General features: G+C 40.9%; 1 protein-coding gene across 4 annotated transcripts in view; it reads left to right on the forward strand.

The window, feature by feature from the left end:
• The window catches only part of LOC127001253 (uncharacterized), an 89,516-nt gene that overhangs the window by 25,897 nt on the left and 39,624 nt on the right, over nt 1–23,995 (forward strand). For all 4 annotated transcript variants that reach the window (XM_050865620.1, XM_050865602.1, XM_050865590.1 and 1 more), the window contains exons 30-66: nt 699–859; nt 996–1,120; nt 1,353–1,524; nt 1,789–2,022; nt 2,345–2,577; nt 2,871–2,970; nt 3,233–3,358; nt 3,465–3,622; nt 3,780–3,871; nt 6,088–6,216; nt 7,585–7,707; nt 7,825–7,961; nt 8,189–8,398; nt 8,487–8,650; nt 8,813–8,915; nt 9,020–9,106; nt 9,695–10,096; nt 10,277–10,368; nt 10,624–10,750; nt 11,215–11,532; nt 11,633–11,831; nt 13,165–13,346; nt 14,578–14,664; nt 14,971–15,229; nt 15,555–15,763; nt 16,047–16,241; nt 16,524–16,697; nt 16,858–17,059; nt 17,362–17,616; nt 17,781–17,835; nt 17,980–18,127; nt 18,264–18,488; nt 18,687–18,831; nt 19,123–19,309; nt 22,836–23,025; nt 23,228–23,386; nt 23,671–23,858. In XM_050865620.1, the coding sequence (XP_050721577.1) occupies nt 699–859; nt 996–1,120; nt 1,353–1,524; nt 1,789–2,022; nt 2,345–2,577; nt 2,871–2,970; nt 3,233–3,358; nt 3,465–3,622; nt 3,780–3,871; nt 6,088–6,216; nt 7,585–7,707; nt 7,825–7,961; nt 8,189–8,398; nt 8,487–8,650; nt 8,813–8,915; nt 9,020–9,106; nt 9,695–10,096; nt 10,277–10,368; nt 10,624–10,750; nt 11,215–11,532; nt 11,633–11,831; nt 13,165–13,346; nt 14,578–14,664; nt 14,971–15,229; nt 15,555–15,763; nt 16,047–16,241; nt 16,524–16,697; nt 16,858–17,059; nt 17,362–17,616; nt 17,781–17,835; nt 17,980–18,127; nt 18,264–18,488; nt 18,687–18,831; nt 19,123–19,309; nt 22,836–23,025; nt 23,228–23,386; nt 23,671–23,858 (6,352 nt within the window). The remainder of the gene's footprint in view (nt 1–698; nt 860–995; nt 1,121–1,352; nt 1,525–1,788; nt 2,023–2,344; nt 2,578–2,870; nt 2,971–3,232; nt 3,359–3,464; nt 3,623–3,779; nt 3,872–6,087; nt 6,217–7,584; nt 7,708–7,824; nt 7,962–8,188; nt 8,399–8,486; nt 8,651–8,812; nt 8,916–9,019; nt 9,107–9,694; nt 10,097–10,276; nt 10,369–10,623; nt 10,751–11,214; nt 11,533–11,632; nt 11,832–13,164; nt 13,347–14,577; nt 14,665–14,970; nt 15,230–15,554; nt 15,764–16,046; nt 16,242–16,523; nt 16,698–16,857; nt 17,060–17,361; nt 17,617–17,780; nt 17,836–17,979; nt 18,128–18,263; nt 18,489–18,686; nt 18,832–19,122; nt 19,310–22,835; nt 23,026–23,227; nt 23,387–23,670; nt 23,859–23,995) is intronic.

Raw genomic sequence — 23,995 nt, forward strand, 5'->3', positions numbered from 1 at the left:
TGTTTCTCTCTCCCACGTGACTTAGGTGAAAAATTCCTCCTCGAGGTTCCCCGTGAAAGAAAACCTAACTAACCATCATCGGCACCTTCACTATGAGTCAGACCCACGTGATGCTAACCCATCACTGGTTCGTCTGTCTGTCTGAATGTCTGCCCTGCTGCACCATCACATAATTCACAGTTAATACCTTAATTATTTAAGAGGATCGATTGTTCTGGGTTTCCCCTGCATTACAAAACTACCTGAGGATGTTGGGCTCAACTGTAGTGACTGACCCACCTGATGCAGAAAAGCCCTCCAAACTCACTCTGCCATCAGGGTACTTCTTTGACCGACTGGTTAAGAAGTGCCTTTCCCATCTCACTGTTTGCAGGTTCAATCCCTGGTGCCGGTAAAACCCTTTCTGGGTCGGGATTAACTTCTTGTGTGTTTTGTGACACAGTTGTAGTGGGGAGTATGGTAAAGTGGAATTGAGTGGCTTTACACAATTGATTTTGGTGCTCTACCATATATTCTGTTTCCCTTACTTACTAGGCATGTCAAATCATTCATAAACACTTTCAATGCTCTCATGTTCTCATCATCCATCCTGCTGACACCAGAAATACCTCTCAAATAACTCATTCTTACTGAACTTAAAGTCATTGTTATACAAACAAACAGTTGTATATTTTTCATAGTCACATTTCTTTCCTCAGGTTGCAGTGGGCGATGGGAGTCCACAACAGGCATTGGCAGTGTTAGTGTGTGGGATGTTCTGGAGCTACGACTCTCCCGCCACCCTCTGCTTGTTGTCACCACTGTGGATTCTGCTGTCAGAGAGAGTCACCTCAACACACAAATCAAGGATATAGCTAATGTGAGGTTGTGAGACATCAAGGAAGGGTCTCACATGAACATAACTTAAATTTCTATGCAGCAGTTAATGTAAATGAAGTCTTTATTTTAGTTGCTTGCATGCATGTATTTTCATGTTTTTTAAAAAATTGTTACAGTTTTGGCAGAGAACAAGACTGTGTGTGCGAACCTCAGCAGCTGTGTGGACTGTAGAGGGTCTGGATGATCTCCTGGAACATCTGCATGACCATAATCTGACCCTCAAGGCCATGGCCAACACCAGGTAGGTATTACAATCTTCAGAACAGTTTCATTATGGACTTGATAGTAATAAGATGTTAGTTTGTGAAAATTACCCAATGAACCCTGCTTGAAACTTATTTGTGGTTTCCTTTTTACCTTCTCTTATTACTTTGTCTCATGGATTAGATCTTGTTAAAACATGTATCTTTCTGATATAATAATAATAGTAATAAAAAACAGTTTTGATCGTCAAAAGTATCATGACCTTTCAGATACTGTCAGCCTTTTAGGGAGGAGGCAGACAGACTGGCAAAGACACTTGTGTCAGTGGAGGCCCTAGTGGAGGCTTGGCAGGTCACCCAGGAAGATGTAAAACTTCTCCTCTCATCTGCTCTTGCCTCTGAGCATCCAAATGCCTCTGAACTAAGAGCTAGATATCGACAGGTAGGATACACTGGCACACTGTAAAAGAATGTGACAAGAATTCTATGAAATCTTGTATTTGTGTATTGGGAAATTTATTGACTTAGTTCATTCCAGATTTAAGGTAGTACCCTCTAAAAAGCCTCATGTAATTGAGATTGGCATATAGTAGTATAAATGGTTCTTGGGAATGAGCACCAGAGCTATAGACAGATATATGGTAGCAATTTCCTTTAATAGACATATTTTGCTGGAAGTCTGAAATCCTTTTTATGTACCATGAAGCTGCTGGAGAGAATGGAGAGGCGAGCATTCGTGTTGGAGCTAGCAGGGAATGATGCATTTTTGGAAGAAGTGTTGCTGCTGCAGAGATATGCCCAGCAACTTGTAAATGAGCTGGGAGAAGTTTTGGGCCGCCCTCGCCGCCAGTGTGCCCGCCTTCATTTTCTGACGAACCGGGAGCTCATGGGTCTCCTAGCTCAGCCCACACCAGAATGCCTCAATCTCCTTGTAGGCAAGGTTAGTTATGTATGCTGTCTCCGTTTTCTCTTTGCTATTAAGTCTGTAGCTCAGGGATAAAATGTCATATCATCATCATCATACTAATTATAGATCCATATCCATCACCATAATTCGTGGTGGAAAGTGTAAGAGATCAAAAATTTCATAGAGGATTCTTTTTTCTTACTCTTTCAACTGATGATCCCTTGTACAAATTTTCTTGGTAGATGTAGGAAATTTGTTTACCGTAATTCTTAGTTCAGTGAGTTGAGCTGTTATTTTCTTTCACATGTCAAGCATTTGAATAGACAATTTTCATACTTGTTCCTCCTTGCCTCAGCTCTTCAACCAGGTGTGTGGTTTGAGGTGGAGTGAGGAGGGTGTGAAGGGCCTGGTCTCAATGGAAGGGGAGGAGCTAAATTTGTTCTCACCAGTGGCTCTGATCAAGAATGGTGCCAGTGATGGCTTGAGTGTGGGGACAGGTGTGCAGCGGGTCCTGGATGCTACACAATCAGCCATGAAGGGTGCAGTGCAGAGGGCCATTGAGGATCTTGGCAAGGAGAAGAGACTCCTGTGAGGAATGTTTCTGTTTCTCCCCCAATATGGGTCCTCTCTTGAGGTTATATGCATGTAGCTCATATGACTTACTTGTTAAGTATTTAATTGTATCCTATTGATCATGATTGCGTACTGATGTTTGAGGAAAATAATTGTTGATGTAAATTAATATTAAAAGAGAGATTTGTTTTTATGTTGGTTTTTGGTGTAATGTTTATGAGGATATAGTGAGGTTGATTGATAACTTTTCTTGAGACCAGGGTATTCACACATCTCAAAAGTGTTATTTTTGCCTTGTTTTTATATAGACGAGTCATACTGCAGGATTATCCACTCTCTGCTGTATCAGTGGCGTGGCAGGTGTGGTGGGCAGCTGGTGTGGACATGGCTCTTTGTGCTACTACGAAGGTGAGGCAAAGGCTCTCAAAATGGCTTGAAGCCATTCTTCATTTGTCATGAAATGTAGTGATAATGTGATGTAATCTATACCTCTATTTTGCAAAGCCCTAAATACACACCTTCTAATATGGTATCAGAGTTACATGCTGAGATATTCATTTGTGTGACAGAGCAGATATCAAATTATTTTGCTGCACACTTAAACTGTTAATAGCAAGTGTGTGGAGTATCAGTCGCATTAATTGTAACTTTTAATGGGTTCTCTCATTAGGGTGAACGCTTGGCAGTAAGGAAGCAGTTGGATAAAATAACAGAGGACATCACCTTTCTGCTGGGAGCAATGGGTCGAGGTCAGCAGAAGAGGGAGGAGGAAGAAGTTGAACAGGAAGAAAGAGAGGTTAGAGGGAATATTATTGCTTTGATAGTTTCTCATTGAAGAGATAATGAAAATTTTATAATTATGGATTTCATTATCAGTTACCACTTTTCAATATTATGCCCAGGTTCCCCAAGTGCCCCTCAGCTGGGTGCGAACACCATCTGGCAGATCATGTCGCTCCCGCCGTGCATCTGTTGCTGCTCTCCCGCCCTTCCGCTGCCTCCCATTCCTCCTGGTGACCTTACATGCCCGGGATGTGGTCTCTTCTCTTATTAGAAACAAGTGAGGAAAATGTGCAATACTCGAAATAATTACTTTTAATTGTTGCATATTAAGTGAGAGTAATTAGTCATATTGTCATACATTCATGTGTTGTTATGTAACACCCTTTTGAACCATATAACTTTGTATTTTACCCTCCCTTTTTGCCCTGGAGCAGTGCTTCTGGCATGGAAGACCATCGCTGGGTGATGCAGCTGCGCTATTCCTGGCAGACTCAGAACTCACATCTACAGCTGCATTCTGCACATCGTAAGGAATGAGTTGGCAGTCTCTTTTGATGAAAGTACAGGTAACTCTCGATTTACGCGAGTATTGCGTCCTTGAAGAGGTCGCGTAAACCAAAAACAATGTAAATCAAACAAGAGGTAGGTTTCTATCGAAAAATAAATATTTACTTCATTGAGAGAGAGAGAGAGAGAGAGAGAGAGAGAGAGAGAGAGAGAGAGAGAGAGAGAGAGAGAGAGAGAGAGAATATCCATATCACCGAGATATCCACTCAGGCACTCAGTCTCAGCCTCACTCGTGTGAGGAAGAAATGAGGGACACCATGAGCAACTGGCTAGTACTATTGGTACTGGTACCGAGCAGTCTGGTACTGGTACCGTACCATATAGCTGGTACTGTTATCACCAGTACTGGTACCCAATACCTGCACACCCCTGTTATTGAGTAGCGTGGCAGCGTGGGTACTGTATTGTTGTTCAAGTGGCGCGCGGGAAGAACTGAGCTCAGCTGTGTGGCTGCAGCGCTGTGTGAGTCCAGTTGTGTGAGACATCTGGTGGCCACTCCATAAAATATTGCGTATAAGTGGAAAAAACGTGTAAATTAAACATTTATTTGGATTTTGGACCCCGCGTTATTTCAAAAACGCGTAAATCAAACTCGCATAAATCGAGAGTTACCTGTAATTGTGGAGTGAGAAAAATGAGCAGAGCATATTCTTGTAGTTCCATAATGTGTATGAGCAAACATGGTTTTTATGTGAGGCCCATATTGCCAGTAAGCTTTTCTTGCTGGGGGTGAGGTGGCCAGGCAAGTATTTGTATACAGTAAAGTGCCAATGTGATGTTTCATGTTTGTCTCATGCTACCCCCCCCCAGTGCTCCTCTTGATCCTCTTGATAGAGTATTGCTAAAGTTAGAGTTGATAGCTCTGGAGCCAGGGATTTCATGGAAATTAGTGTTAAAGTAACAGTAATAATAGAAATTATAGTTCTAATGAAAAATATATATAGTGTTTCCATCAGCAGAAGGTGGGAAATAAACTATTAAACTCTGTCCAAAATACAGATTCTATTGATACTCGCTTATGTTTGTTGTACTGTTATACTTTCTATAGTCAGTGATAAATAAGCTGTGGAACAACAGTGAAATTGTGTTTTAGTTCTTAAATGAGGGAATAATGGTAGTATAAGTAAAATGGTAATCTATCAACACTCCGATCTCACTCTCAAGTGAGCTTTGCTTTCTGTTATAACAACTTAGAACTAATTAATTCATAATTGGGTCCTTCACTGAACTCTACCTGCCATCTGGTGGCCCTGGTGGAACTACCAAAATAAATATGCATGCAGCATATGTCCAAATCATTTTTCTTACTAGTTTTTTGCTATTATTTAGAAATCACATATAATACGTGCTGCCGGCAGCATACGATATGTTCAGCAGCAGTGTAAACAACCTCCCGCGCTCTGATTGGAGGCAGTGGCATGCCAGCTGGAGGAATGTTGAGTGGCAAAATTTTCTACACCATCTTCCACCACTACTATAAAATTTTGAGAGTATGACACCATGCCAGACTTGTTTGACTTCATTTTTCTTTCATGACGGAAATATTTACCCAAGAGGCCGCACTGATGCATTCCTATTAACCACGGGATGGAGTGTTGTAGGATATATCGATGAATGCTCTTATTTTGCCAACAGTGTTCATTACAGTGACATGAATAATGTACAGCACTCAGATTTTTTGGTGTAAACATGATAGTGACCATTACAACTCTGATATTTTGCTAGTTTGGCACAGAAAAATGTCAATTAAGCCTCGCTGGACCCCAGGACGCCGCAGGCTTGGCTCTGGCGTAGGCTCCAGCAGGGCCACAAGATGGCAGATCCATCTCAGCGTAGGACCCAATTAGGATCACCGTCATTTGTGGTATATAACTGAAGTATATATGTATATATATATATATATATATATATATATATATATATATATATATATATATATATATATATCTATATATAGATATATATATATATATATATATATATATATATATATATATATATATATATATATATACAAATATTAACCACATCAACAATTAAATTCTGTCTATCTAGTTGAGGGTCTTTTGAGAGTAATGAACAGTTAATAGAAAAGTTCTGTTTCCTTGGCTTGGCTTCTATTGTTTGGGAAGTGTTTTGACTAAAGGACTTTTCCCTGACCTGACTTTTCCTCAGGCAGCCTTGACTATGGTTATGAGTACAGTGGCTGTGGCTCCCCAAACCACGTGATCACATCCCTCTCTGAGCGGGTGTTATACTCTATTGTTGCTGCGCTTGCTGCCCACACCCCTCCTCTCCTTATTGGTAAACTGATGACCTACTTTTTATATATCTGTAGTGCAGTAAAAAAATGAATACAGGTTAAAGGCAGACCATCATTATGATCATTACTATTAACATTTTCATAGGGACTGTATTACCCACATAGAAGGAGATTCTTTTCACAACCTCAAGGTAAAACATTTTTATACCATTAGCAAGGCTCTTATTTGCCTCTGTGCTTGAGGTGGAGATAGGCCCATAGCCCACCCATGAAAACAATTGCCCATGGAACAAACAAGGGAAAGATCACTCCTTGAAATGGGCTACACTCACACTTATTCTCCAATTGAGTCAGTGACGTTCATAAGTTCCCCTCCATTGTGTCTTTTCCAGGTTTCATTAAGTCCCTTCTCATATTCATGGTTGAAAGCCTTATTCCTCTGACTCATATACTCACAATAATACTGTGTGCTTATAATCAAATGTTCAACCTTGTAAACCTCTACTCCATTCTGTCATGCACCATTTCTCCAGCTTCACGCAACTCACTTCCAAGGTTTCTCACATTATTTTGCCATATCACACCATCTTCTGAACCTTTCATGTCTGCTTCTGCCACCCTACTCGCTGGTGTAAACTTTTTTCAGCACTCCTTTCCTCCATTCTCTCCACATGACTGCAGCACCTTAACATGTTTTCCTCTGCTCTCTGGTCTGTTGATTTTGTCCCACCACACATTGCTCTCACAGTAGTATTCCCCATTTTATCAGTGCTCCAGGTACCACATATATTCATTACTAAATCCATCTCCCCATAGCTATCATCCTTGACTTTTCATCTTCATGCCAAGGCAACATCTCACATCTGTAATATTAGCACCAGTACATCATTACATAACCCCAATATTTTTGACACATTTGAATTCTTTCAGTTTAACCATTTGAACCTTAAACTTTTCAAAACCCAGTCTGTTCATGCATTGAAATCTACTTTAAACAGAAAAAGATCTGGTTTTATTTATCTTGATTAGTATAATGTTGATAGGAATATTACTTCTTTCTAAATTAAAAATAGACTATACTTTAGTGAGAAAAATTCCTTTCTTCTAATACTGATGTCAGAACATGAAAACCAATCAAGATTTCCTCCTCAAATAAACTGTTCAATAACTTGGTTTCCTATTATTTCACTGAAATAATGAAGAGGAACACAATCAAGTAGTAGACATAGTATATACAGTAGAAAACAGGAAAATATTAATTTTTGATAATTAAAGAATCATATATGCATGTGTGTGTTTTCTGTCCTATTCTAGTATACTTAATTATTAAGAGAATATAGCAGCTGTGCAAAGTTGTATATAAAGAAAAAGTCTTCTAAACCAGACGCTTTCCTCAACTCCTGCAACAGGTGAGAGTTGTGCTGGACGGCAGAGTTTGATGGAAGCAGCTGCTCATCTTGCTGGCAGGTTCCTCCTTACCTTTACACTTTCACCCTTCACTTCAGTTGCTGCATTAAGCTCCATGTTAGCAGGTGAGTGTCACAGTCTATAGTCATTGCGATGGTGCTGTAGAAATTCAGGATATGTTTGAGATATGAAAAATGGTATAATTTGGAGATGTGTTTGATATAATATGAGTGGCTCCTCAGGGTCTTTGGTGGGTGGGTCTTGGCTGTACCTGCGGGAGTGTGAGCAAGCATCCCCTACCTTGTTGTCTGCCTTGGCATCCACACTCCTCAACCTTAACCGGGCACACACCTACACTAGTGCCACTCCTGTCATCCAGGTGAGCATGAAGGGAGGCAGCATGGAAAAGGGGTGGTCAGAATGCATTATAAGAGGATGAAAATAGTGAGAGAAGATGGGGGAAAAATGTATAAGTGTCTTTTATATATAGTACAAAGAAAAGTGACTTTTCTCATCTCTGTTTCTTTTACATGTGTTTCATCCACACCTGATGTTTCATTAAAATTTGTCCATGCTTAGATAATCATGTTTTGTGGTCCAACTTAGATTGCTGGGCAGGAAGCAAACCTGAACCCTTGGGCTGGTGTTATCCTTGGGTCCACCCAGTTCAACTACGATCACCAAGAGGAGGCCACCCGCTGCCTTCCCTTGTCTCACTCCCTCCTGAGCCTCAGTAGGCCTGTGTATATGGCATCTCCTCCAGCACAAACATTGGTCTTTGTGTGGCTCTTGGCTCAGGGTCTTTCAAGGGCACAGGTAAGAGAGAAAACTTTCCTTTTCTGTTATGACAGCACAGCATGTTTAACTTTGCCTAATATATTTGGAATTCTGTTCACCTTTGTAGGAGGCAAGTGAAGCAATGACTGAGGTGCTGCGCCAGGTACTGGGGTCATACAGGGGCTTGGCAGGGATGGTGGGGTTACGTCTTCACTTGCGACTCACACAGGAGGTAGTGCGTTTGCTAAACCTTGCCTACATGCCCATGCAGGCTGCTGTTGAGGCCTTCAGGTGGGTCTTTTTTCCTCAGAACTGATTGTTGGTTGCTTTGTGAAGTTTAAAATGTTTTGCTGCTGCAGGTATTTATTTTGTTTTATTATTGGATCATTTTAATGAATTATTGAAATTAAATATTCACAAGTCTAATATTTCCCACTTAATTTGCTGTTACAGGACCTTAGTGTGTCCACGGTTGCCTCCTGCATCTCTGGGTGCTGTAAGGAGAGTGCTGGAGCATCTCTTGCCTCCTGACAGTGCTTTGTCCTCCTTGACACTGGTGAGTTGAAGCATACCCTATACACACTGATGAAAACACTTTGTCTGCTGTTGATGTATGATGGGAATCTTCAGGCAAATAATGGCTCTTTTCTTATTCATTAGATACATAGTCAGCAAAGAGAGAGTGGAGGGGATCCTGCAAGTGAAGAAGTACTGAAGAAAATGGGTGTGAGAGTCATATCAAAGCAGGTATGGTACAAGTTACTAAATAGCAAGTACTTTTTTTTTGTGTGTGTGTGTGATTCACCACGGCCTGATCATAATGTTGGACTCGTAATTGCCAGTAGGGACCCTCCCGACATGAGCAAGTGCTCTTCTTCATTGATCTCTGGGTACTGCCAGGACCTCACACACCACATACCCCATCCCCCTTGCTCAATGGGGGGACAGTAACCACTTCTAGTCAACGGAAAGAATCTGGCCTGAGCAGGCCGCCCTATCAGACCGTGAAGTCTGGCAGCACAGCGCTCTAACCAGTTGCGCCACGGAGAGGTGCATGCATGCTTGCGTGCGTGTGTGTGTGCATGAGTGCGTGCAGGCGTGTGTGCCTGTGTGTGTGAGTGCACATGTACTTGTATGTGTAATTAGTGAGTTTCAATATACCAGGTTTGAGGTGTGTTGTGTTATCCAATCTCCATGGCATTTCCTATACAGTCTTTCCATGAACTCGTTGATTTTCTTTGCATTCACTACCTCTACCTGTAAGTTATTACATTTGTTTTGGACAACTTTTTTCAATGCGTGCACTCATGTAAATTCCTTCCATGCAACTCATAGGTGGAAGCTGTGGAGCATGTGGCTAAAGAGCTTGAAGAGTGGAGCTGTGTGGTGGTGGTGGGTCCTCCTCGCTCAGGGAAAACCACCATCATTTCTGCAGCTGTGAGGATCTACCAGCGTCGGTGTGGTGCCATGACCCTCTCCAGCAGCCACCAGTATACACCCTCCACTGCTGGCTACAAGTCCTCCCGCAACATGGGAAGGACACGGTCTTCGACACAGAGAACTCCTCCAACAGGCCACAGGACCATGAGGAGTGAGGACAGCACTATCACCCATGACTCACGACGATTCACTGATGGAGACACCATTACTGTGGATGAAGTGGATGAGTCAAATATTGAAGTGGTGAGCTCTGGCAGGCGACTTGTGGACCGCCACGTGTACACCCTCAAGCCTCAGGTAGCTATTCATCCTTTTAATTTACTTTAAATTGCAAGGGTTATCATATCAATAAATAATGTGGACATATATAGGAAGATGAAAATAGCAACTGGAATTTGCCTACCTAGATGATACCAATGTGTGACCTGGCTTATGGACTACTTCTGGTTGTACTAATGAGTATTTTTGTCCCTTCAGAGCTACTCAGAGACCAGACTCATGGGTACTGAGGCTCAGGATGGTCTTTTTTCCTCTCTTCTGCAAAGACTTGGCACCAAGGCCACCCACAGGTGCAGCATAATGATCAGCTTTGGATTTTGTTGTTGTATTTGTATGGAAATCAGAATGTTGATATCCTTGATATCTGATTTGTTACATTTTTCCACCTTTCTATGACTTTTTTTAAAAAGTATCAACACCTTTGGAGTAAACTTTCACTAATCTAAGAATTATTCTCTTTGTTAAAACCATATATTATATTTTATTGTTTGCTCCTTCATCTGTTTTTTTTTTGTAAGAAAAAAGAAAATAACTTTCCTGTTCAGTGTTGTGATTCTGGAGGGTAAGGAAGCTGGCAAGTGTCTTTTGCGACTCCAAGACCTTCCTGGAACCTTACTCATGGATTCATTGTTGGCACTCCCTGCCAACCCAAACCTTACCTTCGTTGTCGAGGTAAGAAATAAAAATGTTACAAATTGAAAAACTGATTGATTGAGGAGAGAGGACATGTCTTGTAGGAGAAATATACACAAAGAAATGGTGGGCTTAGAGTCAAAGTGCTGCCACAAATTGAAAGTTTGTTCAAATTAAGCAACAATGTTTCCACAGTGTCAACTGTTCTGCCTTTCTATTACTCCTATTTAGCAGTCACTTGTCCCAACACATCTCATCAGTTGATTTAGACCACATACCAACATACCAACATTGGTGTACTTGAAACATCACCACAATGATGAATAACCAAACTAATGACAGAAAATCAAGATCCTACTATATATGAACACAAGTACTAGTGGCTTATGCACTGTATTAAATCTGTGCATGAATATACATTTGCTGTAATTTTTTTAATTATCAGAGACAACTCTCTAATCAGAAGTGAATGTTGTATACATGAATGAGCATGTGTTCCTCAGGTATGCAGTCTGGAGGAGGTACCAGGCTGGGTGTTAGGGCGGGCAGGTGTGGTGCAGATCAACCCTGAGATCCTGTCCCTTGCCACCCTTCTCCCAGAGCCATCAATCCTGCCTGAAACTCCCACCACTGACAGCCGTAGTGACACCAGTGCCACACCCAGAACACCAAGTATTCCCAGCACCCCAGCCACACACCCTGAGGAGCCACCCACTCCTGCTACCATTCTGTATTACCTTCTTTACCGCCTCCTAAACCCTCTGCTGGAAGTACTCAGTGACAACCCCTCCATTATCTTCAACTGTGCTTCAGTTGATGTTGTAAGGATATAAAGCAGCAAATAACTTTTTGAACATTACAATGACAGCTTATGTGACATGAATTATAGGGTCAAGTAGCTATGGAGTGTTTTTGTTCCAGATTAAGATGGTAGAAAATCTAAGGGAACACCAGAATGAGGAAGTAACGGTGGACTGTGTGGCTGGCATCGTGCAGGCTGTGGTGCAGGCTGGCAGGTGTATGGCCCACCCTGCCATCCTACCAAAGGTGCATGATGTACTTTCTACTGCCCTCACAAAGGTGTCTGGAGAAACTGTTTTGGATGCTACATCCATGAAAGGTTAGATGTTCTCTAGATATCACCTGTTTCCCATACCTTTCCTCTGTATCATCATTGTTATTGCTCATCTCTGAGGAGGGCAGGTTTCCAGGGGCGGGGTCAGGTCCTTTCTGATAAAATTTGATTAAAACTGGCCGATGTGGCAGGTGATGTGTCTTTGGAGTGTGCTGTTTCATTATGAAGGAATTTTTCCTATTGGTGAGGGTGATCAACTTTTGAAAAGTAAGACACTAAGGGGAGCATCTGCCATGGATTTTTTTAAAAATCAATAGAATTGAAAAAAATTGCGTCTTTGTACACGCCTTGGCTATCTTGTGTCAATATATTATGAAAAAATAAGCAAAAATGACAGAGTTATGGCTGAATTCCCTGCCCCGCCCTCTTCCGCTCATCACTCACATTACTATAAAACACTTACCTGCACCATGACGGGCTGGGGCTGACTACCATCCAGGCCCCTCAAGAAAGCCTACTGGCGTTAAAGGCTGGGACATAAAAAATAAAGCTAAATTCATACACAGGTGCATACATCATCATGTTTCAGCATAGAAAATGACCTAAAAGAATATGTGTATGGCATCTTGAGGCAAACTAGCATCTGTGATGGCTGTGGAGGCAGCAGAGCTGACACACACACATCAGTCACCCCGGAGGAGCCAGAGATAAGTGTTACACGTCGGCTCGTGACCAGGATTTCCCAAAAAAAGGACACCATCAGACACACAAAGTCCTTCAAAACAAAGAAAAAACTGGAATTCAGTAAAGAATACCAACTGGGAAGGCATTCAGGTTTATAGGGTGAACTCTTTAAGTCCACGGACTTTAACTCTTGTTTTTAGAAAACTGGATTAGTTTCAGTTTTTCTGCAATAACTTTGCCGATATTTAACCGATTTTAATAAACAAGCTGAAGCGCAAGTTTTTCATCCTGAGTTTTCTTTTCAATTAAGGGACAATTGTCAGAAAAAAATGAATATCGTTAGATACACCAACAAAATTGAAAAAATTCTCATCATTTAACAAAAGCAAAATTGAAAAATGTGCCAGAATGAATCTTTTGGATTCTGCTTTAAGATTCTTTGGTAATTTTTCTCAGCAGCATAGGTCATCAGATGACAGAGAAATTGCGAGTTGTTTATTTTTAATTACATTTTATTTTTTCCTTCTATTATGTATTGACTTACAAATCTGAAAGTAAGCATATATTACTTCATCATAAGCATACATTTCACATGAATATAATCAGGATCAAATGCTAATAATTAAAGACATGGCGGATGCTCCCTTTAAGGAATATATCGTACATATTGACCACCTTTTGCTTTCTTTTCTAGTGCTTGAGAGTTTGTGCAGCACTGGCAATGTGAGTGACCTGACTTGGAATGCAGCATCCAGCAGCTGGCAGCCATGGGGGAGTACCACAGACCCTCAGGCATCCTCCACAACTGTGGGATCCCTTGCAAAGCCCACTGCTGACACCCAGAGGCTCACTTGGTTACTTCAGCGAATGATGACAGTGAGCATTATTTTATCCAGTAAAAATTTTTTTTAGATAGTTCAAAGAGTACAAAACCAATGCAGAAAAAGGAAAGGAAACTTGCTGTTTGCAGTATGTATATGTTCTCATGAGAGTGGATGCTAATCATTTCTGTTTTTAAAGATAGTGGCATGTAGAAGTTTTAAGAATTTAAGAGATCCTTAGACTAATTATATCAGAAAATGCTAATTGGTATTATGATTTTCTAACAACAAAGTTAGCTATGTCATTATTTATATCCCCAGCACCTTGTTTCCTCACGGGGACTTCCCTCAAAGGGATTGCCATGGCAGAGACAGCTCCAATTTTCCCTGTTTCAGTACTCCCTCTCACCATTCTCAGTACCTTGCCAACCAACTTTCTCCCACACTTGTTCACTTTATTGACCCATTTCCCTGGTGGTCTTCCATGACATCTACCTTAATCCTTTGATCATGTAATCTCTTCAGAAAGTCATCCTCATTCATTCTCATTATGTATCTAGACTTTAGACCTCCATGCAGCACTCCACAATCCACACCCTTGGCTGTTACATCCCTATCAAATATCTCATACTTGCTTTCTGAGCTGTAAATAGGGAGAATTGGGCCTCTCGCCATTTTGCATCCATGCTGCTCATGCTCACTGCCTCCTACCCAGCACTCCTGCCTCAACACAAGCTGCTGGAATTTCAAATATCACCATTTTTATACCTTCGTGTTAAACTAGTGTTCAGGCAGAAGTGCTGGGTAGGAAGTAGTGAGCCTGAGCGGCATAGATGCAGGATGGCATCTAGAGAGCCCATGGCCAAACTCTTCTTATCTATGACTGTCATTGTTCTCTGTTCCATCCTTATGCACCACATGCACCCCTTATATAACTTCCACTGTGTGTATTCATGATTGCTGTGCTACATTCCATGTCAATATTTTGGATGTGTGTGACAGATTTGGGAGAAAAAAGTTACCTATTTATTTTATCTTTTGCCACCATGGTCAAACTTCTTCCTTTCATTTTCTCTCCAGAGCGCTGATTACCTGTCTGCCTTTCACTGCCATCTCCCTCACTTCTCCCTCCATGCATCCACGCTTACATAGAACTGTTCCTAAGTACTTAAATAAAAAGATATACACTATACTAAATAGATATATAAGATATACAAACTATATTAAAAACACGATTTTTAGTGGTATAATAGTACATTCGGTTCATGAAGTATGTTGTATGGCAGGCTGGCAAGCCTGTGATGGTAGCAGGCTATGCTGGCTGTGGAAAGACTACCACGACTGCTGTGGCTCTTGCTTCTCTCCAAGACTGGGTGAGTGACATTGTTCACACTTTGCTGTAAGTAATGTGTAAAGTTGAAAAGTGAAAAAAAGAGCAATAGCAAAATTGATATATAAATTTAAGGATTATGTACCAGAGTTGAGATGTGTAATATATAGATATACAAAAGTAAATATACTAATGTCATTAAGCCAGAGAATAGGAAGCAGGCCACTTTAGTTTTCTTTGCATATCAGAGTGATATCATAATACTGAAAACATGAAAATTAAATCACTCTTAGGTCACAGCACTCTTCTTTGGGAAGCAAAATAGAATTATATAGTTTTGGTGCCTCAGGTGGTTGTGGAGGTAAAGGTGACACCAGCCACTACTGCTGAGGACGTGGAGGCAATACTTTTGAGCCACTTGACACAAACCTCACATGACACTCTCAGTCCACCTTCCCCGACTATTTTCTGCTTTGATGATGTCGGTGGTCTTGGGGGTATGGAACAGAGGACGTCAACAGCAGCCAGTTTCATTCAGACCCTCGCTCACCACAAAGGAATCTTCCTCACCTCCCAAAGAGCTCGCTGGATGAACCTTGCTCACATATGTGAGTCTGTGTATTGTAAACTTATTTAACTCTAATTCACATAAGCAATATATTATGCTTGCAATGGCTGGAATTCATAATAATTTTATATGATCTGTAATGGGATAAGACTTGTGCTCATTATGAGGTATATGTTCATGGTTCTCATAATTTTAAGGGTTATATATGTACCATATATTCAAGTTAGTTTGTTAATTTTGGATAAACTGATTATTTATATTTTAAAGCTTGCCTTTTCATCCTCATACTGTTGAGTGTGAAAAGGTTAGTACAGCTGCTTTAGTGACAAATTAGTGGTTCATTATCACTGTACATAATTTTTCAGATGTGGTGTGCATTTGCACATTGAAAGAGGATGAAGGAACTAACCAAGAAGAGACTCATGGGTGCTGGAGGGGCTGGGCACTGTACCATTTGCACCATGATCAAGGAGCTGCCAGTAGTGATGCCCTTTCTGCTGCACTTAGACACCTTGCACCCCTACAGAGTCATGCCCATACTGCTCTCACCAATGCCACACTTCTGGTGGCAGAGGTGGGTTACTTTTATTGTAGTATAATCCTTTTCACACTTATCTTCCTCTACTAAAACATTTATTCTTTTAGATTTGAAGAAGTATCTACCAGAGTTCTTATTAATCCATTACCTTATTTGTTCTAATGTCTTTCCTTGCTGTTCTTTCAAGGAAAAGCCATATAAAATTTCTGAATTTGCTATTGCTTATGCACATTATCCTTGAACACTAGTCTGCCCACCTTGCTGCCATAATATATAAACGATTTTGGTTGTAATCTTTTGTTCATCGTCCTCCGAGCAGCGTGTGGTGCCATTGCTAAATACACTGGAGGAGCCCTTCGCCCCCACTGGCAAGGTTGCTCTTGTTTGGCAAGTTGCAGCTGCTCTTCGTGTTGATCCATCCCCGTTTGTGTCCTCAGCTTCATTCCTCAATGTGTACCATGCGTGGCTTCATGTGCTTACCTCCACTTTCATGCTCCCTGTGCACTCCAACAAGGTAGTGGAAAATATTATTTTACTTGTTTTGTATTCCAATTAGTGTAATATAACTGATGTGAACATATGAGTAATATTATTATGCCAGAGTTTAGAAAGATTACTGTGTACAGGAACTGAATCTTGTTTGTTTTTAGGATAAAGTTCATGTCTATTACTTATTCTTACAACTGGTGTTATTATATATTATAGTTGTTTGCTTACATATTCAAGTACATTACATAACTGAGTTAGCACTCTCATGGGTTTCACAATGATACTGAAAGAATTCACACTGCACCAGGTGCAAGAACATGTGTGGGAGGAAGTGCAAAGGAGCATCAGTGAGAGTTGCTCTGGGCTAGTAACAGATCTGCCAGAGACACCCCCAATACCTCTTTGGCTGCCTGGCCCTCCAGTTCCTGGGGAGACACCCTCATACATCACACAGCAGGAAGCAGCCATCAAAGTAGCTGAGGTTAGTCCTTTTTTAATTTTTTTCGACCAGTATTCTGCACTTTTTTCACTTGTAGTGTTCTAATAGTCAATGGACTTTGATTACCATATCACTCTTTGATTAAAAGTCCCACCATTTCACATACAGAAGAGAGAGGTTGTACATGCATAGATGTTTTCAGATTCTCCACGAAAAGAAGAAAATGTTGGAGAGTGAGGAGGCGACAGAAGTGATTTCTCATGGTGGAGTGTGTATTGGTGTTGCAACAGTTGTGGCTGCAGTGTGGGACCTCCTCAGTACTCCTTCACCTCCACTCCTCTTGTGTATTGGGTCTGCTACCAGGGACAAGGAGGTGGTAGTGTCTTTGGCAGCTTCTTACCTTGGTGAGATCCAGTTAGATATTTAGAGAAGCAAAGTCTTTTCTCATACTCACAGTAAAACATGTAGTACTGATTTTTGCTTTACTTGAGAATTAATCATGTAAAGGAATTGGAGTCAGTTATGTTTTTTTGTGACTCTGACTCCGACTTCAACTCCAGCCAAAAGTAGCCGACACCTCAACTCCTAACATTGACTCCGACACCGACTCCACACCCCTGGCGCTAGGTCAGCTTTGTAACTCTGGCAGACCTCATGTATTTGTTACGTAGGATTGAAGTCACGAAGATACTGTTTCTTTTTTCAGGTGTTAAACTAGTGCAATGTGAGGATGAGCATGATGCTTTGAAGATTCTGAAAGATTCCAGGGATACTGAAGGTGATGCTGGTAGAAATGGTCATGAAAGTGCTACAAACAGCAAGGGTGATGGCAGAGGTGGTGGCAGTAACTACAGGGATGATGGTGGTGGCTGTGGGCGTGGTAACACTGACGGTGGTGACAAGGATCGGCCAATACCACCACTGTTGGTTCACATTCCAGCCAGATTACTTACTCACCCAGGTTGTTTGGCATTTGCGACACTTTAAGCTTTGAGTCATTTGTATCATGGAACTGATTGTTAATATGCATTTGGCATACTCTCTAAGCTAAATGTCGTGCTGTTTGATAATCTTATTTTTATTTCAGTATTTCTTTATTGTCATGAATTTATGCTTTTTCATCAGATGTGTTGAAAAGTTTGCTGGATGCTGCTTCCAAAACAAATGTTGGACATACAAGGTATTAAAGAAAAATCTGTTTATTTAACTTCCAACACTGTTTGTTATATTCATGATTAATCAAATAATCAGGGACCAAACCTGCATCACAGTTGGAGGAGGCACTGTGTTGCTGATTGAAATGAAAGAAAAAATGCTTTTTCAGAGTGTACATAGTAACAGGATGGCACAGGGAAGTGTGGCCACTAAGTCAGGAGCTGAAGTGGGTGGCACAGCAGGGAAGAGTGGTGATAAATCTGCCTCGCCACACTAATGGCCATCATCAGGATCTTATACTGTCCCTGATGAAGAAGGTGTGGGAACTGTTGTATGTAAAGTGTCACAACTGTGTTGAGTTATCTCTGTGATGGACACATCTCTTAAACCTAATGTTGGATATTGTTTCTTCCAATTAAGAATACATTGGGTGTCTTGTTTATGTACCTTCAGGATCAATATCTTCATGAGGAAGGACTGAGTGAGCACTTTGGGATAGCAGAGTTTGCAGCTGCTGTTCATAAGTCTGCTTGCTCTGAGGATGAGCAGGATAGAAGCACCAGGATGGGTGGGCAGCCCTCAAACACCAAGCAGCTGCCATCTGTGGCTTCTATGGTGCATCTGGTCACTGTATTTTCTGAGCTTCTGAAGGAGAAAAAGTTAAAGATTCACACCAAGGTGAGTCATAATTTTTTTTGATCTTGTGAATGTTTTAAAGGTTCAGGGATCTTCATGTCCCTCACATATACAGTATCTACCTTGCTCCTGCACACTATTTTATCATCTTATTGTATTCTCACTATTTTCACAAGGAAGCAAGAAAACTTTTGTCATTGAAATTGAAGCAAGTGAAACAACATTTGAAACATTTGGCAGATGAAGGAGGTGGGCCAGGCTGTGGCACGTGTCGGGGAGCTGGAGGATCATGTGGCCAGCCTGAAGAGCACTCACACCATGCTTGAGAACTCCTTGGCCCAATCCAGCCACAACATTCAGACCATGACAGATTCCCTTCAGCAGAGTGAGTCAAAGAAAATTCTTGGCTAGAAAACTAATGTCTTCTCTATTCTCATTGCTTTTCCTGAGCCTTCCTAACTGATGTAACCATGACAGAGACCTCCACTTGCTTTTCTTTACTCTCTGTATATTCTATTTTTCTGACTTTCCCATCTTCACTTTTTGCTATGTCATACAGCTATCATGTATTTTATTGGTATTAGCTCCACTTTGTATGCTGTATATGTGTTTTGATCAGGATATGATTGATTGCTATTCATATAAATTACTTGTGTGCTTTAATTTATTGTGTCAGGAAGAGAAGATATAGTAATATTGGAGAAAGAGGCCAGCAAGCTGCGTGAGGAGGTGGCAGAGGTAGAGATGGCACAGGAGGAGCTGGGTGGGGAGGTAGAGGAATATGTGCAAGAAACCAAGGCACCACTGTTGGAAATAACAGAGAAGGTCGCTGTCCTAGACATACACAGAATCCGCAAGTTGCTGTAAGCTTTCCTTTTGAGTTGTTGATGAGCTAGAATGTAAATAATGAATTTATTTGCCAATATCCTTGTATATAATTTGCCAATATCCTTGTACATAATTTGTAAATATTCTTGTATATAACTGCATAAGTTGATTTCTTTGCAGATCTTAAAACATGAAACATTTCTATTAAACATTACTATTCTTTTATGCAATTGCTTGAGTTATAACTTTGCCAACCTCAAAACTTAAGGCCTTTCTATTTTGTACCCATTTATGTTTTGCAAATTTCTGAACCTCCAGAGTTCCTGGAATGCCTCTGGTCGACTCGGTGAGAAACATAAAACTGGAAAATTAGTATTTAGTGTTCATGTTTATTGCAGAATGTATGAAATGTATGAATATTTTGTAATGAGTCTGAAATATTTGATCAAATAGCCAACATTTGTGGGAGTTGATTTCTGACATGTAATCTAATTTCGCATTTTGATTGTTATAAGTCTCAATTACGTATTGTTTGGTACAACATACTCTGCCGCTTTCAGATCACATGGCATGAGGAAATCCTATTTTTGTTGATGAGAACTGTGTTTATAGAATATTTCAATCAGAGATGTTCAGTACAGTTTCTGCCATTCATTCCAGGTTTAAACTTACTCATCTTTGGAACAGTAGTATAGCCATCCAGGTATTTTATGTAATAATGTAATTATTTAGAAAGGGGCAGTCCAGTTGCTTTGGAGATTCTGGAATATTCAGAACCAGATATATTTCTTTGTAATCCACACACATGATGAACCTTTGGCCTAGACCACAACTGGTTACATACAGGACCATCACACGAATTAAATCATGATAAGATGCATACATCCAAACCCAGATGTACATATGCTGTGTATATATTGCAAACTATTTCCAATGCAAGTGAAAATAGTTTAGTAGAACATTACAACAGTGGAATGCTCTTCAACTATAATCATCTTTTGTTGCATTACTATTCCTTTGGGACTTGCCAAGATGAATTACAGAGTGAAAAACATTCTCTGTTGTCATACCTCAATAATACAATACCAGCATTTACTTGCTAGATTCTGCTTACTTTCCACATCATACATCAGCTTTGGGATGGTGTTTACTTGGAGTGCATGGGGTAAATGACTGGAAACAATTTTGCCTTATGCCAACAGGCCATCCATTTTTCAGAGAGGGAAGTGCAGGTCGAGACGCAGAAGACTCTCGTAGTTCCAAATCTCCAAAAGTGTTAGTCACTGTTCAGCCGGCCATATGCTCTCTTCATCACCCAACACCCTCCACTCCCACTCCCACTCTGACACTGTCACCACCCACCACTATCACCATATACTATATGTCACACATGTACCTCAGACACTGAGAGTCATCAGAATGTCACATCGAAGGCAATATCACCAAGAAGAGAGGCATGATGTCATCCCATTTGTCTCACCAGTGGCTGGGAGGAATGCCACTAACACCTGCATTCAAACCTTAACACCTGTTATAATTTTTTGCATGTTTTGTCACATGTCACTTATGAAGTGTGCAGCATGTCAGCACATAAAGGCTATTCTGCTAAATGTAGGCATTAATTAGAAGCACTCAGTGTATACTTCTGCCAGGGAAGCACAGTTCTCTAATTAGTACTGTTCTTGTTTCTTGTGAGGAGGGTTATGATGTTTTCTTTGTTGTCTCTCTGTCTGTTTGTCCATTACCAAAATATCTAAAAATTATATTGGCATTTAGTCACCAATATACATTAGACCATCCTAACCTAAACATCTCAAATTGATTAACTTTTGGGAAAAATGAGATAAAACGACCCAAATGATGGTGAATAAGTGAAGAATAGGACTGACTGACTGACATACGGAAAAAAATTGTTCATGCTCGGAGAGCAGACCATGAGTGTTTGGAAGGTGATTCTTCCCAGATCATTAATGTTTTGAGTGAAAAATGGGGAGGCGTGGCTGAGTGGTCAGCTTGCAGGCGTGGTGAGCCTGAGGACCTTGGTTCAAGTCCCACAGATGCATGTTGACAATTTTCAACCATTGCTGTATGGTGGAAGATCACCCACATGCTGCCCAATCTTCAATCAACCCTAACTTCAGTAACTTTGTTCCAGCGGAGCACTGGGAGGCAGCATGGGCCAAGCAAAAGTCATATATCACTGCAACTACTATAAATAAAATTCCCCTCTGCCACTTGCAGACTTGGGTCATTTAAGAGAGCTTGCTGGCGCTCTAGGCCCAGACCATGAGTGCTTCCAGTTTCCTGCTTCCTGCAGGAATGGTCTCACCACTCTGATAAAATCTGATAAAGATTTGCCAATGTGGTGGGCAATACATTTTCTTTCGAATACACTTTAATTTTTCAATCTAATGAGATGAAATATTCAGACAGGCAAGGTGACAAACATACATATATAAACTTATAAGCAAACAAATGGGCAAGTAAAGAAACTTGTTTGGTAGCAAACTCTTTGGCAGAGGTGACAATGATACCTCATCTACTTGTTTTTGTTCTACAATTCCACCATTGCATCTGTCCATGCCCCAAACAGCTCATTCCCTCTCAGAACTTTCAAGGGAATGACTGCAGCTGTAACTCTACATAATACCTTTTCATGCACATTCTTGCAATCACACGACTGCATTATGAAACTGAGCAGGAAAGCAACAACTATGATGCAGATCTGAGGTTGATTGCAACTTTATTGAATATTTATTGTGTGTACTCCCTTCACTGTGCAATACATGAGGAGAGACACATATATTATGCATGCACTTCCTGCCATTGTGTTGTTGTTGTAGCACAGGTGAGAGATTTGTCCGTTGGTCTCCTGATTTTGTATGAAGAAGCTGTTTAGTGAAGATGACACATGTTCATTGTGATCAAGCCCATAGGTCATTACATTTCTGCTTCCCCTTGCCTCTCCAGCATCTCTTGTTAATATGCTTTTGTCAAGTCTGTCTTGTGTTCACCCCACTCCATGGCCCTGCATGGGTAAGGAGTCTAGGAAATGAGTAGAGGACTACATAGAGTCTGTGCTTGTTACAAGTAGAGGTATCATAAAAAATAAAAAAATCAATTATATGGACCCAGAAGAGTGATGAGTGAATAATTTTATGTCCTTCATAGTAGCCTTGCTGGAGATCATTTTAATAAGATTAACTGTATACATGTATTCATCTTCACCAGTCTGTGATAAACCTAAAAAGCACTTTGTATTTGTCTTAGTGTTTCTCATTATTTATTTTGTAATACAAATAGATAAGCAGTTTTAATATAAAATTAATAACCCTTTTAAAAAAAATTGCATCAGATTGAACCTTCACTTTTCCTGTTTTTGTTTCATATCAACCTTAAATACCAGAATGAGGAATGCAGTAAACCATCATTACCAACACTTCCTTCAGTCATCCTTATGTATTCTGTAAAGAATTAGCATATTTGTCTCTTTCCACAAGTCTACCAGTGACCACTCCTATCACCCTGTCCCCTCCTGGCTCACTCTTCCTGCCTACCCAGGTCCCGTTCACCTATATCAGCCATTCAGTTGGTGTTTGAGTGTGCTGTGGTGCTGCTTGGTTCAGCTGACATGTCATGGAGAGCAGTGCGTCATGCCACTCAGGACGACAGCTTCTGCACACGACTGGCAGCAGTGTGTGTGCCAGCCCTGACACAGACAGTGATTTCAACTATATCAGATAAATTAGAGGTATAGTAGCAGGTGTGCTGTGTAAAAATTGAGTAAAAAAGTAGGTGGAACCCTGCAAGCCCTGATTAGTAAAGACAGCTTTTGAACATTACCAAGGGGTCTCCATGAATATATTTTGGATCTTACTCTGTTGCATAGATATAAGGTGTTTCTTATATTTTTGTATGGATGTACATGTATCACCTACACATCTTTTCAACAGCAAGTAAAGATGACAGTGGAGCACATGAGTCGTGTGAGTGACATTGGCGGGGTGCTTCTCCAGTACCTGCGCTGTGCCATGTTCTTCTGGCACCGTTACCACGAGGATGTGCAGCCCCGCCAGGCACGGGTACAGACACTCTGTGACCAGACCAAGCAGGCAAGTCCCTTCCTCATTATGAATTTCAACTTCAAGAATGTTGTTTTCTCACAAAACGTGCATTATTTGTGTAAAATGTAACTTTGTGGTATATTCAAGGCAATATATTGCCTTTTTGTCTCGATTAAAACAAAACTATGCAACTGCTATTAATTCCAAATCTACTTGGTTTCAATCACTTATCTTTACTGCTCATTTTGCTTTCACTCCCTGTCACTATACATAACAGTAGTTTTTGCCTCAGCAACTCTATCACAGTCTCTCCCATTTTTCTTATTGTTCAGCTCCAAGTCAAGTTGTCCTCCAAGGAAAGGCGCATAACGGGGCTTAAGGAGGAGGTGACCACCTTAAAGTTGCGTCTAAATGAGGAGGAGCAGCGTGTGGCCTCCCTGAGGAGCCAGAGAGTAGCTATTGAGGAAGAGCTGGAGACAGTCATGGAGGTTATCACCCACCTCAGCCCTCACTCAGAGAGGTCAGTTTTGGGGGCGTGGTGGAATTCAAGCAAAGCAACAATCTGGGCATGCTGAAATGCTATAGGCAAAGGTAAAGTTGATGACATACACTATTGCTGTGTGAGGCCTCATTGCTCATCTCTGTCTTATTAGGCTT

Source organism: Eriocheir sinensis, chromosome 2 (genome assembly GCF_024679095.1).
Source record: "Eriocheir sinensis breed Jianghai 21 chromosome 2, ASM2467909v1, whole genome shotgun sequence".
Taxonomy (NCBI): Eukaryota; Metazoa; Arthropoda; class Malacostraca; order Decapoda; family Varunidae; genus Eriocheir; species Eriocheir sinensis.